Source organism: Megalops cyprinoides, chromosome 20, assembly GCF_013368585.1.
Source record: "Megalops cyprinoides isolate fMegCyp1 chromosome 20, fMegCyp1.pri, whole genome shotgun sequence".
NCBI lineage: Eukaryota > Metazoa > Chordata > Actinopteri > Elopiformes > Megalopidae > Megalops > Megalops cyprinoides.
The window spans coordinates 15,083,079-15,102,529 of NC_050602.1; the positions used below are offsets into that span (position 1 = coordinate 15,083,079).

At 41.0% G+C, this 19,451-nt stretch overlaps 1 protein-coding gene across 1 annotated transcript; it reads right to left on the reverse strand.

Annotated features, from left to right (window-relative positions):
* Window positions 1-2,348: 2,348 nt before the first annotated feature.
* Window positions 2,349-7,981, reverse strand: LOC118795573 (DCN1-like protein 1). Its single transcript, XM_036554153.1, has 7 exons — window positions 7,911-7,981; window positions 6,517-6,730; window positions 5,798-5,966; window positions 5,417-5,547; window positions 5,212-5,294; window positions 4,476-4,572; window positions 2,349-3,814 (listed from the first exon to the last, which is right to left on the reverse strand). The coding sequence occupies exons 1-7, from the start codon at window positions 7,911-7,913 to the stop codon at window positions 3,738-3,740; spliced, it is 774 nt and encodes a 257-aa protein (XP_036410046.1). The 5' UTR covers window positions 7,914-7,981; the 3' UTR covers window positions 2,349-3,737.
* Window positions 7,982-19,451: the final 11,470 nt, after the last annotated feature.

Sequence of the window (19,451 nt, forward strand, 5' to 3'; positions counted from 1 at the left end):
CACGTTTACGTTTCACTTTTAAAAGGTTTGACAGACGGACATTGGTCTTGAGAATTGTTTTTTATTGTTATTGGACAGGAGAATACAGTTTGCATGTTTTTGTTTTTGGTTTCAGGTTTCAGTGCTTCATTTTTCATATCTTTCTTCACCATCTCATCAACACTTCATAGTTCTTGTTCTGCTTTTGTTCCCCTACTACCTCTCACTAACCAGTTGCTCACAATGGTGTGTTTTCATCTCAGCTGAGAAGGCAGTGAAATGTTGGTATTGCTTGGTGAGGGTGAGTTAAGCATTGTCTTGTTCTTTGCTCTGGAGGGCTCACGTCACAGTGATGGAATGGCTTGTAATTAATAGCTATGTACTGAGAGGGTCTGAAAAAAACCCTGTTTTAAACTTTAACAGAAGGTCCTATAGATGCGTTATAAAGTTGACTATAATGAAACACAAGAAATATTTTTTCTTTCAACATTGAGACATTTTCAGCCAAACCAGTGTGGTCCAGACTTTGGATTGCACCTTAGTACAGGAGGTCTAGTTGTGGGATATCAGTTGGTAAAATGCTAAATACCTCTAACCTCCAACTGTGGAAGCACTTTAAGATGCTGCTCGATAACATGACTGCAGTCATGTGTTTGTACTTTACCTTCCAAGCTTTTGGTAAAGCCTTCATTTTTTTTAAACAAATGGAAACAGCATGTTACGCATTTACAGTTCGCACATTTTGATCATTTCAAGAAGTTATGTCATAGCAATAGACTATAATCTGTGGTAAAGTTATTAAAACATTCACTGTCTTATGTTTGTTGTCCTTCCAGTTTTTACACCCTTTTCAGAGTTTCTGAGATGTACAGTAGTATGTTGTGTGAATGTACATATCTGTATGATTTGTAAGTCTTTTTCATATGGACTTGATTTCACAGGTTCTTGACCAAATGTCTATATGTTACAGAATGTTAAGATCTTAACTGTTCCTTTTAGTGTCTATTGTTGAACTGTTGGACAATACATTAGCAATAACAAAACCAACCAAGACCTCAATTTCTGGTGTGATATCAAGCATTTTCCTGTTTTGTTTGTTGATCGATTTCAATAAAACTTGCTTGTTAATGGTCTGTAAGGACTGTATTGCCTATGTGAAAAAGAAAAATGTCTTGGTTTACAGAAAATGTAGAACACATGAAAGAATTGAATGTTTACCCTTTATACCCTGTATGTACTTTAAACAAAAGTGACCTACATTTTCTTCAATACAAGGGAATCACTTTCACTTGCTTTCATTGCTTGCATTTCAAGCTTTGGTCTATTTTTGAATTGTAATGAATTAATCTGTTATTTCAGTCGATTAATGATTGCACCTGTGCTACACTCTCTCGTAAGAGTAAGATGAGTGTTGTACAGACTTAATGGCCGCAATGTTAGTAGTTCTATTGTTTGGTTGTAATAGTAATCCTACTTGTAGTTGTTGACCTATACCATATTAGTCATTTAATGGCAATCTCACTTGTTAGCATTAGCTGGTGACACACAAACATGAACATGTTATATTGGCTCCAACAGCATTACATCCTCACAGCTATTTTGTCTGTCCTCTTGAAGTGAAGAAATTAGCTCAAATCAAAGTGTGCCTGTGTCCAGTGAGTACTGTCATACCACCATACTGCAGGTAAAACCTTTACTCTGTCTCTTTGACTTTAAGAGAGCACATATATACGTAACGCCCCACCCGAATTTGTATCAATTTGTACGTGTCTAGTTAAAAAGCCATCATATAAGTCGAGTGCATACAGAAGCTAAATAACAGGGCACTCTATGTATGAGCAGCAAAAATGCCCAGGAGGATATGATTCTTAAAGCAGAATTAAAAATAATGGATACACTTGGAATGATTCCTGAATGATTCCTTCCCAGGGTATTTGATTAGTATGTATAGTTGATTCTGGTGATTCTTACATCTGTAATGGAGTGCAATGTAATTATAATGGTGAAAAATCCAGATTAAGAACTAATAATAAACTTGCCAATTCAGTAAATTCATACACAGAAAAGTTAAATATGCTGAAAAGGTTTGGAAATTCTAAAATTAAGACAAAATGTTTTCCTGAAATGTAAAAGCTGTATGGCAGAAAATGGATCACAATTTATTTCGCCTGCAATAATGAGTAGAAAAACTAAAATCATAGATAATCCAGAATGGTTTGGCATTCCCTTTCAGACCAATACCTTACACAGACTAGAACATACCTCCACCATACTCAGACACAGCACATCAAGTTATTTGACAGTTTTATTCATCCTTCTTAAAACTTGAAAAAACAATTTAAAAAAGATAACTTAAGTGATTTGCTGTCTTGTCATACACAATGGCGTTGGCTTTACCATCTCATTTAAGCAACCAGGCCTTTACACTTCCACTTGGCCAACTCCATTGTACTGAAGAGTGTCCATCGTATCCAAGAGTGATCTTCACAATACTATTTCAATTCAGCAGGTGGCATTTTAATTCACTGTGCAACAAACTGCAATTTAATAGTATTTAGCAGCAGGCGCTGTATCAAAACAGTATTGACCTATTGTTTTCTTTTGCAAAAATGAATATTCTAAAAGGTACAAATTCATAGTTCTCCTCTGTACATATCAAGTAATGTTAAAACACATGATACTAGGTTTAGTTACATAAAGGCTTTGAAAGAAAAATCTTAGGCTTAGATTTAAATCTATCCATAATGCCTCTTGTCCTTAACTTTAAGTAATGAGTTTGAACAAATGTTACGTTTCCCTCAAATACTTATACATCATAGATGTGGTGAACATGGATGTTAGAAAAAAAATGTTGCATAAGAACTGAAAAACATCTGTGACACTAGTTCACTACTTAAAGTTAAGCACTACAGCACTATTACAATGAATCAGGGCCTAAGTGTCACACAAGCACAAAAATAAGTCTACAACAGGGTGACAGATACATTGTGTCATTTTAGATATGCCAAATTAATGTAGTTATTACCTAAACAAAACAAAGGATTTACTCCAATGTTTGTTTAAAACAACTAAGGTACAATCAATGCTTTATATTGGTCTGTCACTTAAATATTTTTTTTTATTTAAACCATGGAAGAAAATCAAATCAAGAATGCACTTACGAGTACTTAAAGGACACTGTCATACATGACATTCTTGAACGGACCTTCGTCTTTGAGAAACACGCAGTTGTGCTTTTGTAAGTCTTGGTCGGGCAACTCCAATCCTGGAGGGAAGGAGTCCTGCAGATTTTAGACTTACCTTTAACCCATGGAATACCAGGTGAGACATGTTCCTATCCAAATGAAGGCTTCAGGTGGCAAGTGGCGCTAAAGAATAACAAAACCTTCAATCCATTGTGGCCCTCAAGGATTGGATTAGCCTGGACCTGGTGTAAATATGGTAGCTTCGGACACTGCCAAACGAATGCCAGAAAAAGAAAAGCAGGGATGGCCCAGAACAGTGACTGTACTCCAGCCAGCCAGATGATTTACAAAGAAGGCCCATTCTAAAGACAGACGCCCAAACCATCATTAGATGACTGCGGAGATATGCCTTTAACAATGTCTTTTTCGTGTAGACACTCCTGGGGGGGCTGAAAAGGCAGGATACATCGCAGCTCAGTCCAGTCCTGTGTTATTCACTGCCATCTCAATCACGTTTTTTTTTTTTTTTGTCTGTACAAAATATGTACATTCTTCCCGCAGGATTTGCCAGCGCTAGACTGTTGTGCTTTTTGTCCCAACCTGAGGCCGCGCAAACTCCACAAAATCGTCAATGAGGACTGGCCACGCCCCTAAGGGTATAAGAGAATTGTGGTTAGACAACAATACAGATGTGTCACTTCGACCACAGTACAGAAGACAGCTGTTTGACATCATCCTTGATGGTCCATTATAAGCTTTAGCAGACATTGCATTGAGATTTGTTTCACTCAAGCAGGATTTTAAAACTTTTCCATGCCATTATTTATATTGCTTAGCAGAAACCCTCTTCCTGAGGTTGACATTTTACACATTATCCAATGGTGCAGCAGGGCACACCTCTAGCCAGACTATACTGTAATATGCATTTTTAGCTTTTTATTGCTTCATGTCCAGTACAAGCTGGAGGATTTCAGGTATGACTAAACCAGCAGATATTGACTGAAACAACCCAAGGCAAGTGCCTTGATGAAGTGTAGAACTCTTCTAATCTGGATATGAACCTACAGCCTTCTGCTTTTAAGTCAATATCCTGTGTGACTCCTTGTGACTGCCGATCAGGCTTCTGAATACTACACCTGAAAAGCCTGTTTTAGCGCAGATTGATGCCCCCAGCTGTTCCAGGGCTTGAGTTGACAAAGCAATGTTGTGAGACACTAGACAGGACACACACAGTTGCTCCACCAAAGAGGAAGAGCAAGTGTTCCTGCACCAACATGCTGGATTAAGGGAAGCGGATGCAACTTTACAAACCTTCCTCATCATAATTGGACATGTCATCCGTTATCATTGTGCTAAAGTCTAACAGGAGGTTCCAAGTGTCTTTTGGTATTGATCTTTTATGATGTTCCTGGGGGAGGGAGAGAAAATACAGCACGTTACATGGCTATTATTGCAGAGGTGTACTTCTTCAACAAACCTTTTTTACGGTTGATGCATTTTAAAGTATTGCCATGTCTATGGTTTACATGTTTGCCTACTCTATCAAGCTATAAGTGACAGTTGATGGGGCATGTCAACGCCCACCTACACTCAGATGCAACCCCAGCATCTGCTTTAAAAAGGTTAAATGTCAACATTTATTTATTTATCTTGCATAGTCTTATCCAAAGTAACTTACAAGGTCATCAAGGTGACACATATCTATTGAAATTCATGCCAAAAGTAAACCCGAGATTCTTTTTTTTTTTTAAATCCATCATTTTCGACCAGCCATCTACTGTTGTCAGGCAACAGAACTGTAATTGCAGATGTAATTCACATTAAAAAATTACTCATTTCTTGATCATGAAAGTAGAGGATGTATAAATCAACTACCTACTCATACACCAAACAAGGGTGTGAGAACAAAATATTAAGGGATCTCTTAGCCTTCTAAAGAAGCTCAGTTCTATCAGTAGTCTTTTAAACTCCTTTCTCTTAATTTATTAACACACAAGGAAATCTCAAAAAGCCAAATGATGTTGGAAGTGTCAGGGAATAGACTTACCAACAAAAATTTGTTCCACAGGTCTAGGAATTTGAATCTTCCCGCAAGTACTAAATTCCAATACGCAATAGCCATTTCTAAATCTGAAAACATATATACCCTTAATTAATAACTAACCATGAAAACCTCAGAACAGCAATTCACTTCCAAAGTGCAGACAATGAAGACAATCAAAACAATAGCAAATGGCAAAAATAATACATACCTAAACCTTTCTGTCCTGGATTCTTTGCAAAGTTAAATGTAAACTGATAAAAGTCTTTAAACTTCCCTTGGTCTTTTAACTCTTGCTCCATTTTTGGCAGCTGTGCCTTTAGTTTTTCTATACTGTCGCACCTGGTGAAGAGGAAATGTCATTTAAATGCTTACTTTCAGATGACGAGCCAATTAAGCAATTAAGCATAATTATGCACAAACACAACACACGTCTGCTGAGTGACAGGTAGGCAGAATGGCTGCAGTAATTTACAGTGACTGTTGTGCAGATGCACGCACCAGTACGCATCTGGGACTAAAAAAAGGAAAAAGCTACACTTACAGGAAAGACAGCGAAAAGACCCTGCACCTTTCTCCAGTGCAGACTCACCCTTGCTCAGCCATGCCATCCATGAACTCCTGCTTGGAGAACTCGCACTGTGTCGCTGCCCGGAACTTCCAGGCGATAAGGAGCACGCTTATACTGGCTGGGTCCAGTCCCAGGTCATCACAGAACTGCTGGATCCCGTCTATCCCGATCTTGTTGTCATCCTGAGGATCTGCCAGAACAAGACCCCAAAGCGTTTCCACACCATCCCACTGGTTACCCTGTCAGTTCCTTTAAGTTTAAAAAGCTAACTGCAAAGCAGCCATGTTAAGGTTACCTTTAAGAAGAAACTTTTTAGACAAGGTATACCCTCCTGTAAGTGCACATTTCAAATCAATTAGAGGTCATTTGGATAAAATGCTCCCATTCACCCTTTGAGACAATGTCCTCTGTGACTTGTAATAACATAATTCAATAACTACTGTCAATCTTCACGTGCCTCTTTATCAAAATGGTTTGCGTTTTCAATCACTATCAGTCAAAAACCAATGATTGCAATCATTATCGATCAAAAACAAATGACAATAAAACTTTGTTATATGTAGTTACGCCCTCTGATGGGTAGCTGTAATTAATTAGAGATGTTAGGAGAAGGTCTTCAGCATGATGAGTTTATATATAGTTCTGACAGCTTTGATTGAGGAAACCCGTTAAGAATAAAATATCATCATCTACTCAAGCACATGCAATTGTGACAGGCGTGAGCGCAGCTTACAACTTACCTCTGTATCTATTGTAGAGCTGTTCTAACTTTTTCCTGTCCAGCACTCCCTTTAAGCTTTGCAAGTACAAGTCTGGATTTTGGAAAAAATTGTCCGTCGCCACGTCTAATTTCCAGTCATTCTGTGACAAGCAGCTCAGAGCAGTCTTTTCGCTGGATTGCGTGAAGATCATGAACTGACGCACTTTATCCTTCTGCGAGGACTTCAGCTTGTTCTGGGAAAGACACACGAGTTATGTCCGACACTTTCTCACAACGTATGGTAGTGCTAAGTATGTTTCTTTATACAGCTTTGAGGCGTTAAGTTGTGACGCACAGGCTCAACAAGAAGTTTTTTTTTTTGATTGAACGATGGTAAGTAACCAGATTAATGTCAATATTTACCAAATTGTATTGGCTAGAAGCAGCTACTACTTAGCGATAGTTGTGATTAAACTTAATCACTAGATAAACAGCTTCTTCAAGTCCAGAGTGTAGAGAAGTGTACTACTTGGTGTTACATTTCTTCACGTAACTTAGAATAAACTGTACAGTTGCAAGATAGTTAGTTTGCCCGCAAACCACCGTAACTTAGACAAAGTAAATCAAGTTACCGTGAAACAGACTACATCAACCAGTCACGGTAACGTTAACGACCTAGCGACGTACCTAGCTAACGTTAGCTGACGCGTAACTGTAGCTGGCCGAGTAACGAGCTAGTTAGCTCTTAGTAAGAACTCGTAAAACACTGGCGAGTTAGCCTTGTAGCAAACGATACTCATGGCCAGCTAACTGGTAACTTTATATTGTACAGCAGTTACAACTATTACTAAAGCCAACCAGATTAATGTTAGCTTCATAGCAACATCAGATAATTAACCAAATAGACTACTATAGGTGGCTGTCCAACCAAAACAAAAATACATGTATCGACAACAGCTGATCCACTGACTGCTGTCAACGATAAAAACGCTGCCCAGCTAATATAACGGATAGATTTACCAACATATAATTTATAGGCAAGCTGAACAATCACTACATTTTTTGCCGAATATCCAGCCACTCCTGTCTAAGCACACTCGGGCCTCATGAAGCCGCGGACCTCGAGTGCGCGGGCTTGCGGGGGCCCTTCTCTCTTTCTTCCCGCCGGCGAGTCAGATCGCTCCGTCTCCAACCGGCGTCTTCTGCTTGTCAGGTTTAACGAGCCATCTAAGCCAACACAAGCTAGCCTATAGCAAACGCTAGCGCTCAATCCATTTTAACCCCGCAGAGGAAACGTTAACCCCCGAAAGCACACGATCCAAGAACGGATAACAGAACTTATCGGCCGCACTGCGATGAAGTGGTTACAAACCATGGTCCGGACGGGGGTAATCAGGCACACGAAACAAAAAACGGATATTTTTTTCCACTTACCATGTTTGTAATTGACAGACTCCCTCTTCCCCCACTCTCTCTCGCTCGCTCCTCCGCCACCTCTTCCTGCTCATGCGCAGTTGGATGCGATACACTTCCCCGCACAGTGCCACTTAGAATGAGCTCAAAAGGAGGGTTGTGAAACCACGACGAGGAAGCGCTATTTGAATATTCCCTCTTGTAAATGTTAAGTGAACTTTTATTTAATTAAATCAAAATAAATACGCCGTGAGTTGTTACATTGTTAGGTATTGCTCTTTTACTGTGTCGATATACATAGGAATTGAAATTGCATTAATGTTGTGTGCTTGTAGAATTTAACAGTGTGGGATTTTGAGTGGTTTAAATTAAAGTACTTACTGCACTATATAGTGAGCCCGTGGTGTCAGGTACTCCGCCTGCCTACCAAATGCTTCTGGTGATCAAGTGCCAACAGACTGGTGAATATGAGAGTATAACAGGGATCAGGGGGAAAGCCATGGTGAGACTACCTTAGTTGGTTTATTGATTTACACATTTTCTTCCTGTATATTTCGGCAGGCAAGAGCAGCCAGAAAGAGATGTACCCATCCTGCTTGAAAATCTTACAGACCGGTTTCCTAGGACTGAAGAACATAAGGGAAAACAACAGCCTCATATAGGAGGAGGGTTTTGCCTGATGCAAATCTGAGTTCTAGCTGAAAGCAGGGGACACGCATAGAAAGAGACAACACACACACACACACACATCAAGTGAAGCAAACCAGGCCCATGCTGTCTAATGGTGCACGTTTATCCACGTTCTGTTTTCGAGTCAAGATATTCGCATTGCATTTAGATATTTAGCAGGCACTTTAATCTACTGTGAGTAACAAAGTAAAAGCACCAACAGAACAAACTGCTGACAACTGACCACATTCAAACATGCATCAGCTCCTCATTTGGAGCAACCAGTGCAACCATACACACATATGTGATACAGAAGTCATGAGTGTAGTACATTTAAGTGCATATATTTAAACATGCAATACAGCAATGAGATGTACCTACAGTAATACAAAGATTACACAAAGGAGGGGAAGATGAGCTATGATTGGGTGGTACAGACTGAAGAGATCTGACCCACATCAGAGCCACAACAGACACAGGGTGTGACTGGGGCATGCGGCTGTGTAGGGGAGGGTTGCCCAGGTGCCTTTAAGTTGCATAGTGAAGTGATCTGGCTGTTGTGTCAAATGATCACGTGAAGATATGAAGGAGCCATTCCCCTCACTGTCCAGAAGGCTAGCACAAGAGTTCTGAAATGTATGTGAGGCATTACCTTTAGTTAGTGGAGGGAAGTTAGTAGGGGTGTGACATGGGAGTGCCTAGAGATATTGTGAAGAAACCACAAAGCTTACTCCAGAAAGCAACATCCCAATGATGAAGCACAAGCAAAGGTGATGGGTACCTGAAAAGGGCTGGATTAAGTTTCTAATGACATCATTTATGGACATTCACAGTGAAGAGGACTGTTGTTAAGGCTTGCTATAAACAGACTGCCCTCCTAAAACAGTTCCACTCTATACTCAGGGAGTAGCACTCGGCACTAGGCTTTTTTCAGCTGAAGCTGAAGCTGTAAAGCTAGTAGTGATTCAGTACTTTGTAAAAAGTAGGAGGGAAACCCTATCTCAGAGGATTACGGCATTCAAAACATCAGCAGCGAAACGACCGCAAGATCAGCGGGGAAGAGAATCCTAGCCTTTCATTCCAGACGGCATCTGCGGAGCAGGAGGGCTGCACAAACGCCAGTGTACAGAGCACTTTTGTGAGCTGTGCCAGTAGCCAGGCAGATGATCAGCAGAGAACAAAGCAGGAAATTCGCTCCCAGCCAAGCAGCGCCATTCCACCCGGGTGGGCAGAGCGGGCCCGGGCCCTGCGCTAGGCCGGGCTGGATGGAGCCGCCGCTGTCAGCGGGGCAGGAGCCCTGGGGCTGCTGGGGACGGGGCTGGGCACGGTGGCCGCTCCTCACCTCAGGAGACGGGGATCTGCGGAGCCTTGCGTCGGTACGAGGGTCTTGTGAGGGTCAGTTGCTGTTTCTGTCTGTGATGGGTCAGAGGTTTGGGCAGGAGAACACAGAGCAGGGTCAGGAATTCTCTGTGCTGCCTCTCTCGGTAGCGCTCCCAGCCATGGGCAGATGAAATATGAAAGGCTTTGCACACAGGGTGGCCTCTTGCAGGTCCTACCACCCACCCCCATCAGAAGGCAAGAGCCAGACTGGCACTGTCAAATCAGAGCCAGAGGTACCTGCACCTGCTACCCAAGAGGAAGTCTGGCAAGTCATACAGTCATCTCACTGGATCTGAGTCACATCACCCTGAAATGTCTTTCATGAGACATTTACAGTATGTTTTACTGTAAATAAATAAGCACGATACTTTGGAAAAGGTGAGAAAAATTTGCCCCCAAAATTGAGATTTTTCTTATGTTGCACCTTAGGTGCACAAGGTACACTCCTTTCACACAAACCCAAAAAATGTGTGTTGTATGACCTTGGTTTTACATTTTTTCAGACATGAGGACTTTGAACAAAACAACAAGTTGTTGAAAGACTTCACTCTTGTCCATTTTTACCTCAAGGCATGTTTTTCTTTATGGAAATAATGCATGGAATGATGAGTTCTGTGTTTTTCCATGTCAGTGGTTTTCACCATCATACAATATCAAAACAATTGCTACTAATAGGTCCTGTATGTTCTCTTTAAGCATTTTGCACCATATCATATTAATAAGAATCATCCATATATTCTAGGAATCACCCATTATTGTTACATTTTGTAGATATCCATTTACAAGCGTTATTTTAGTGTAATAATTCAGTGTGGTTTGTAGGCTCTAGCATAGCTCCGTAACTCATACAGTGCTCACATTGGAGTGTGATCAGTCTTCCCTCCACAGCCCAGGATGGGGGAGGGGAAAAGGGGGAAATGGGGGTGGGGGGGGGCATGGGGGGGGGTGGTATGCTGGCTCATTTATCACCTCCCTCATGCAGACAGCCTAAAAAGCCATCCAAGCGTTCCGCACAGGCATCCAGACTCATGGTGGAGTGAAACAAGTCTTCACTCGTTTCTGACGGACAGCAAGAAGAGGAAAAAGGGAGGCACAAGACTGGAACTGGGAAAAAAAGAATTTGGTAAAAAAAAAAGGGGGTGGCAAGAGGTACAAAACCAGAGCCCGCCGAGAGCCGTTCGCTGCAGTCGCCATGGAAACCTTAGGCTTGAATTTTCAGAAAGTAACAGAGAGCAGGAGCGCCCTTCAGAGAAGCTGCCATTAGAAAAAGGGCCTTTCTATGGAGACTTTCTCCAAAGTACGTTCACACCTACGCAAAAGTCCAACTTTTTTTTCCAGTAATATGATTTTGCTTAGAACAGAGATGGGAAAGGTGACCATCGGGGCAACTGAATGATTTAAGCTGAGTTGTAGTGTTCTGACATGTCATACCCTTTTAGCATTAGCTTCGCTCTCCTGATGCGCACAGTCACCCATGCCGTCCCAATATTCATGCCCAAGGCAATATGAGTCAGTCCACATTGGAGTCTCCCTCTTCTTCCGGTTCCATCAATACTGTGTGTCTGTTGGTCTGGGATCCCTCTTGGGAATAAACCAAATACAAAAAAGCATTTTTCAGATAACTCTCACTCATGCTTTGGCTTGGCAGCAAGGACCCTTCTTTGAAAATTTTTGAGCAGCTGAATTTTTTATTCGTATGTGAACATATGTCTAATATGACCTTGGATATCATTTTTGTGTTTCCCTTAAGAAGTCAAAAATAATTTTGGAATTAAATTTGCTGTTGAGCTGGTTATACAAAGCACATGCCAAGTCAGTTGCTCTTACAAGGCTTGATAACAAATATATTTTGTTGTATCCAACCCACTCTCCTGAGATTCATTCTCTCACAACCACCCCAGATGCCTTTCTGCTGACAGTTCCAGAAACTTCTGAAAACGAGTGCATGTATAATTAATCTATATATGTATAATTAATCTCTTAAGAAAACATGAATATGCATATAACAGTGAAAGCACACTGAGCAGGTGTTGGTGTGTTTTTGTTGGCCTTTGGTATGTAAAGGTCCTACTGCAGTTTCAGCAAAAGCCCACCAGTGGCACTGTGAGTGTGCTAGCGCCATAGGCTCGGTTGATGTCTTTTCTGGTTCACATGCAGGCCTACATGAATGGAGGTGATTAAAGCAAACCCTGAGCTCACCCCCATTCATAGCAATCGTGTGCCTCGGGGGGTGTCGCTGCTCCCTGCTAACAACACTCACAGACTGGTGAGTGTGAGCATAACACTACTAAAGCCTTACCTCATGTTAACTCATGTTAACTAATCTGATCAGACAGCCTTGAAACTAAGGGAAGCCAAGTACACACACTACCATACATCACAGTCACTAGATCACAGAATCCATAACACATTGCAACACTACAAGTAAAACAAACAGCAAGTAGTACAAGTCGCAGATGCCAGATTTCTCAAAACTAGGATACATATGCCCCACTTCCCAAACCCATATTTCGAATTCTAGTACAGAAAAGACTTGCACAGTCATTCCCAATCATGCTGGTAGATAGAGTCAGTGAAACATGAATGCGGTGCCCATTAGTGGCTTTGAGAGATTCTCATCCTTAAGAGTCTTCCACTCTGGTGGGGGAGGGGAGGGGTGCCTGTAAAACATGTTCCAAAAATACCCATTTCACTCAGCATGGAGGAATTTGCAGGGTATTTAACTGCGTCAGCAAGGCACACTCTCCGAGCCACCAGCGCACCGCGGGAGGGTGAGAGCAGACGCAGAGCGAAATTTCCCCCCCGCCGACTTGACCCCCCTAAAAACCCAACAAGCCGCTTGCAGTCGCCTCACCTCACCAGCAGGGGGTCTGTCAGCGGTGACCCCGCGGAATTGGCCCTGGGCCTGTGGGGGGGGGGGCGGGTGAAACCGATACTGTACACACGCATGTCATTCAAGATGGAAGCAGGTGCTGCTCGCAGGGAACGCCGGCGGGTCGGGCACACTGCAAGTCTGCAGCGAGCTGTTGTCATGAGAATTATCTCACTCCATCCGTTTTCCATTACCAGATGTTTTGTCTTACCCAGTCCGGTTTAATGTGCGCGATTTATCAGACAGCTCGGTGAGCACGATGTTATGAGAAGGCAGATATCTGTTTAGCAGATGCAGTGGGAGGTGTAAGTGAAGTCAATACACTGACGCGGCCCACTAATGCACAGATAATGGGAAATATATCATGGACCATCACACACTGGTATAAAATAACTGACCATCTGGCAAAAATTACTCAGTCACGGAATGTTAGGTAATCTGTGTATGTGTGCGTCTGTGCCTGCGCGTGCATTTGTGTGTGTGTATGCTACAGAATCACAGAGACACACAGTGAGAGAATAAATAGAACAAGCAGACAGGGAAGAAGAGAGAGCAAAAAGGAGGCAGGTAATGAAGCTGCTGTATTGGAATCTTTCATAATAGCATGAAAACACAAAAAGACACAAAATTCTGGATGACAGCTTTACAATGCACGACCACAGCATTGTCTCCACGTCCCATAGCCTCTAATAAGAGATTGCCCTTCGATAAGAGACAACAAATCAGCAGTGTAACATGACCCTGGTGTGAACACCATCTAAACCATAATTTCTTTATTCTGCAGCAGGGAGGGGCCCTCCCAATGGTCCCTGTCATGGGCACCAGGTGGTGACAAGCTTCTGGCTCCAGCCAGAAACTGGGACATGTGCAGAGCCACCTCTGTATTGCCAGGAAGCTGGCAAAAAAAAAAAAAAAATTAAAATGCAGAGCAAAGAAACCCAGCCTTGGGCACAAGCACCACAAGCTACTCACAAGAGTCTCCTAACAGCCCCCCCCCCCCCCCCCCACACCTGTATTTCATGTGCCTCTGATTAGGCAGGCGTGGTCAGGTAAACAATGGCTGGGTTCAAACGCACACAAATAATTACTAAGACAAATAGTTACACAATTAACAATTAACCGACAGGGATGCACTTGATAAAATGAACTCCAATTGGTAGGTTTGAACTGAATTGAAAAGGGCCCTTGCACATTTAACATTTTAACGATTAACACAATCTAATTAACAAAGAATCACTTTCTAAGGGAGGTGAAGGCTTTCCTTCATAGTCAGCATATCATAAGTGTTAACAGAGACAATTTTGTGGGGTGAAGGGGTGGGGGCAGAGGGTTTGGGTTCACAGTGGGGAAGAAACACTTAGGGTTGGCCAGGGTAGCCAACTCAGACTGGAACACGGCTTCGTTCACACAGCAGTGCAGGTATGAGGCCTTCCTTTCTCCCTGGTACTTTCTCTCGGATCTGAGGGTTTCCAGCTTCATTAATTTATACATGCTTTAATACTGCTCTTCTCATCTGGAGCTAAAGGAAATGAACAGAGACTATCTTAAGAAATCTGTAGGGCATAGCAGGGCATGATCCTTGTGGTTCAATAAAACATTTAAGTCACTTCTCTTGTAAATCTTTATCTTTTATATTTCTTAGACTACATAACTTTCAGTAACAAAAGCCAGAGGTCTCTGTGGCTGTCAGGACCGCATAGATGCAGAGCTCTGTCATCATTGATTCATTGAGCAATCTAATGCAGGTCATGCACCTTTCTCAGCTGTCTTATTAAGAGAAGAATCTTTCAGTAATCACTCCATGACAGGTCAGCACAGAGTGGAAAGCTAATATGACAAAGACTCACCTCCATACTGATTGTGCATGTTGTATGGGACAGCTTCTCCCACATGTACAAAGACCACGAACCACTTTTTGATTCCCAAAACCTATTTATCAGATCAGCTGTTTCTACTGTGACAGGTGCTTTGGACCACATTTGGAGAGTTGCCCTTTAAAAGCTAGCCTTTATATTCTGGTTTGCAGGTCTCAAGAATGTACTCATTTAGCTTTGACCTCACAGAGGCAGGAAATCCATCACATCCTTTCATCCCTGTAAGCTGATGCATCAATAATGCAGATGAAGCTGGTTATGTTAAATGTATTATGTATATCTCCATTTGTCATGCAGACAACTGATAATATGATTCTTGAGACAATGCACTTGGCGAGGAATTCATCGGAGCTGAGCAGCGCAGTTTCACAGCACAAACAGCAACATTGAAAAATGCTTGACATTTTTTCAGCTGTCATTTCCACAATCTGCCTTAAATATTTGAAAAGCTTTCTCCAAAAATGAAAGTATGACTTAGACTTGTTCTTGCATGCATTAAATATAATTATACATTGAATTGCTGATGCTGCAGCATAAATGATTTTAATAAGGAATAATTTAGTGTGAATATGGGAACACATATTGGAGTTCCTGTAAGTTTTGAACTGGTCTCCATCAGGACCTCTCGAAGATTTTCAGTCAGAAAGTTATCATCTCACAAATGTATGCGTTGTTGTAAAAGTTTGCAATGAAGGATAAGCTGTGCCATGTTGGTTAGGAATAAATATGTGTTGGTGGTCACTCTGCAAAGACATTAATTCTGATCCTCATTGCCAGTGGACTGAATCGATGCTGAGGGAACATTGTATTATGAAATGCTCATATTTGTAATTTGATACAATGGAGGCAAGGGGTGCTAAAAGAATTATACCAAGTTAGGGCTGATCTGTATGGACTACAAACTGAGCCCCTCATTTAGGTAGTTAGCCCTCACCAGCAGATTCTCACACAGGACAATCTCAGAGCTAACCTTCACCCCAGGGAGTCTGGGTCGCAGAGAAAATCTGTCCGGGGTACCGTGAGAGTAAGCTTGTAGCCTGTCTCAAGCTGTGGGAGGCCTAACTGACAGAGCAGGAGGCTGATATTGGTGCCAGGGCTAGCTCACAGGGAGCAAGTACACATTCTGGGGGCCGGTACATTATTACATTACATTATATTACATTATAGTCATTTAGCAGACACTCTTATCCAGAGTGACTTACATAGTTAGTTTTTTTTTACATGTTTTTACAAGTACCTTGTCCAGGGGTACGACGGCAGTATCCCAGCGGGGAATCAAACCAACAACCTTTCTGCTCCTTACCACTATGCTACATTGCAGTGTAAGTACAGATTCTTACAATAACCACACCATCCCCTCCATATTTGACCTCTGAATGCCCCCTCCAAGATGCTCATCTCTTCTCACATTATTTATATGACTTACTTAAATATCCTATTAATAATTAAACCAAATTGAAATATTAAAAGGAAATCAGGACTGGGTTTTCGGAACATTCACAGAAAACATTGTTCATAATTGTTTGTGTTCTTCATTACAACAACAAAGACGTAAGACGTAATTAAAGTGGGTGAATAGCGAGTGCGTTCAGCAATCATCTGAGTGTTTGCGGCCGATGACTGTGGTACCTCTGGGATGGGTGCTCTAGACTCAGAAAAACCATCTGAACATCTTGGTGGTGGCAGTACACAGTGTTACTATAAGATAGTTACGCCCCCTAGTGGAAACTTTGTAAATCACAGAAAATTCAAATCCACTTTTAACTCCCAGATGCTCAACCACTCTTTGAACTCCAATAGTATGCCCATGCCTTGTGCCCTCTTGTCTCCTCATACTATCTCATGTTTACAAGGGCATAGCTTGTTCTTTCCATCACTGCTTCATCAGACCTTACTCTCATCTTCATCTTACTCTCCACCTACACTGTACTGTTTAGCTCCATGAAATAGAAATTGTTCTGGGCAGCCACAGGGAAATCCAGAGTGCCTACAGGGCACAACTTGTTAGATTTGGACTGTAAACAGTGCTAGAAACAGTAGAAGTAATAGCGATAGTAGAAGTAGTGGAAGTAGTAGTAGTAGTCTGATTAACCAGTAGGGGGAGACAAAGTCTACAGAGATTGAAACTGTCACAGCTTGGAATTTCACCTTGTTCTCTCTAAGGATATTGCGTAGTTTTGTATCCAGCCCTTGCGTGTCAAGAGTAAGTCCTCTAAAGATAAACTCTTGATTTTATCTGGCACCTGCAATACTGGCCTGAAAAGTAATAAGTCTGGTATTGCAGAAATACATACCAATACAAAGGTGCTGATGGAAGATGTATGAAGGGCTGTCTTGATATATCTCATGTATGTTCAGCTTGCAGGTCTCTCCTCTCCTGCACTTGCTAACCCTGGGGAGATTGATGTCTATAGATCTGCCATCTAAGTTAATTTTTTATTAATTTGTAACCATAAAGTTGGTATAAATTATTTAGCCTAAAAATGCTAAATGTAGCATCATTTTCATGCTATAAAATATAGAAATAAAGAAAAAGTGAGGACTATTTTGTCATGTTTTTGTTCCTGATTGGATTTCATCAACATTGTCCTTTTGATCTATTATAATAGTCAGGTCACAATGCCTGGAGCTAACAAACTACAACATGGGACACAGTAACAAAATGCTCAGTGTTTCTTGGAATTGTTAGAACTTGGAAAGTGGAAACAAACTGTTCATCATTTTGGGTCCACACTTTCAATACATAATGTATTTTTCTGTGTCTAAATAACTTTAATGATTTTTGGGATCTAAACAACTGTCCTCTATCATCTTCGCATTTGTTAAATAATAATTTGTGTTGTGTTAAATAGATTTGTATTATATTCCTCTTATGTGAGTAATTTGTTCTCAGTACCCTAACACGCATTTCAGTAATTTTACTTTCCAAATGTACAGACTCAGTCTGAGTGAAATGTTTGACATGCAGTGCAACGGGAAGAATGTTTACGCTCAATGTCATGCCTTGCTCATAAACAATTCTAGAGATACCAACACCAGTCCAGGCGGTCATGGGTAAACAGGATCACCCACAGCTATGCTTTATAGATACAAGGCATCACATGTCCGGAAACAAGGCTGTGGTGAAAGGTGCAATGTGGCCATAAAAGATCTATTTTCAATCCAAAGTTAATCCAAACCTGCCAATTTACCAACAGGTGGTTACATTTTGCATGCCGGGCATGCTTTGAAACACCCTCTAGGTCACACATACTGTACTCCTGGGGAGAGATTTGTCAGTGGAAGGCTGGGAAACAGGAAAACTGAGACAGGACCAAGGGCAGCATGTTCCACGTGCTTGCAGAACGTGTCAGGTGTGAGAGCGACGGGCCACGGTATTTCCAGAGAGATATCCCAGGCACTTGTCATCACTTTACCTTCTGCAATGACTTCAGAAATAAGAGAAACCTTCATTCAGGGCTGCTTGACAATGATCCCGGAGGGCAGCAATCCATACAGATCTCTTCAGATCACAAGTTAATCTGACTGTCAAAACTATGACTAGGTGAAGGTTAGGTGGTTCAGTGTGTAAATTAAACAAAAGCACAAACTTAAGTACTGAATAGTTCTATACTGTTGTGTTAGTCTTCTATTTATGTTTGTCTACACCACATGGAAATGCCATATTCCAAAACAAATTTAAGTGATAAAAGTGTCAACATTTTGTCCCAAAGATCATTTATTTAGCTTGATCTACATTTTCACCAGGAATATCGCAGGCCAGCTAAAGTGGCTATCATACAGGCCACTGAATGAGTCACGTGTGACTGACAGTGTGTAGTATCAAATGGAATACAAAAAGGAAATTACTTAATAAGGCAATGAATAAATGCCACTCCTAAATAAATGAGGATCATATTTGCTGCAGCAAGACACACCATTGTGTAAGATGTGCCATGATTTTAAAAGGAAGCAAACAGAAAAAAAGACATTTTTAACTGAATATTTACTCAAATGGACACAAATATAAGTGAAGCAGAAAAGAAAAAAAAATTGAATACCATTATGATAAATGTCATTAATAAATATTACGTTAACATTAATAAACAACCAACACTCCTGTCAATGCTCCTTAAGATAAAATATTTTTGTGCATATACACTTAGCAATAATAAAAAAAAACTGGCTTGAGCACAGCAATAAAAATTAGTGCTTCACATGTGCGTCTCTGACTTATGGAGAAACTGAACTGCCTGGGACCTGTTCATACTTCAATATTCCGAATAAGAGTTGCACCTCTTCAAAAGATGACCACAAAAACACTTCCTACTGGTGGCATGACTGGGGAAACCCTAAAAGAAAATATGAATATGTAATGAAATTCTATTACTGCCACTGCATTCAATTGTTTGAATAGAAACGCTGCTCTGATCTGCAATGTTACCAGTTTTATACATTTTTTTTGTCTCCATCATTAACACCACATTATGAAAAATTCAAGTTCTCTCTCTCACATTCTGTTCTTAACATGGACATTTAACAATGCTTTAATGTAATTTCATTTGTGCAACCAAAATTTATGTAAATGAACAAAATGAATATTTCTATCCAAAAAAATGTCAAAACAGATGCAGAAAAAGTTGCTGTTAAATGAGCATTAAATTGTGCTTCAAGTTATGAACATAACCAAAGACCTTTACATGGTGGGCTGTACTTTTGTAAAAAAAAAAAAAAAGAAGAGAAAAACAAAAAGGAGAAAGAAAATGACAGGTTCCACAATACAAAAAA

Bases quoted from the DNA above. Each gene is read 5' to 3' on its own strand.
- LOC118795573 (XM_036554153.1), bottom strand. The intron at 5,967-6,516 runs GTAAGTTGTAAG...TTGTTCTGGCAG, and splicing joins GCTCTACAATAGATACAGAG to ATCCTCAGGATGACAACAAG. The intron at 5,548-5,797 runs GTGAGTCTGCAC...CCTCTTCACCAG, and splicing joins GATGGCATGGCTGAGCAAGG to GTGCGACAGTATAGAAAAAC.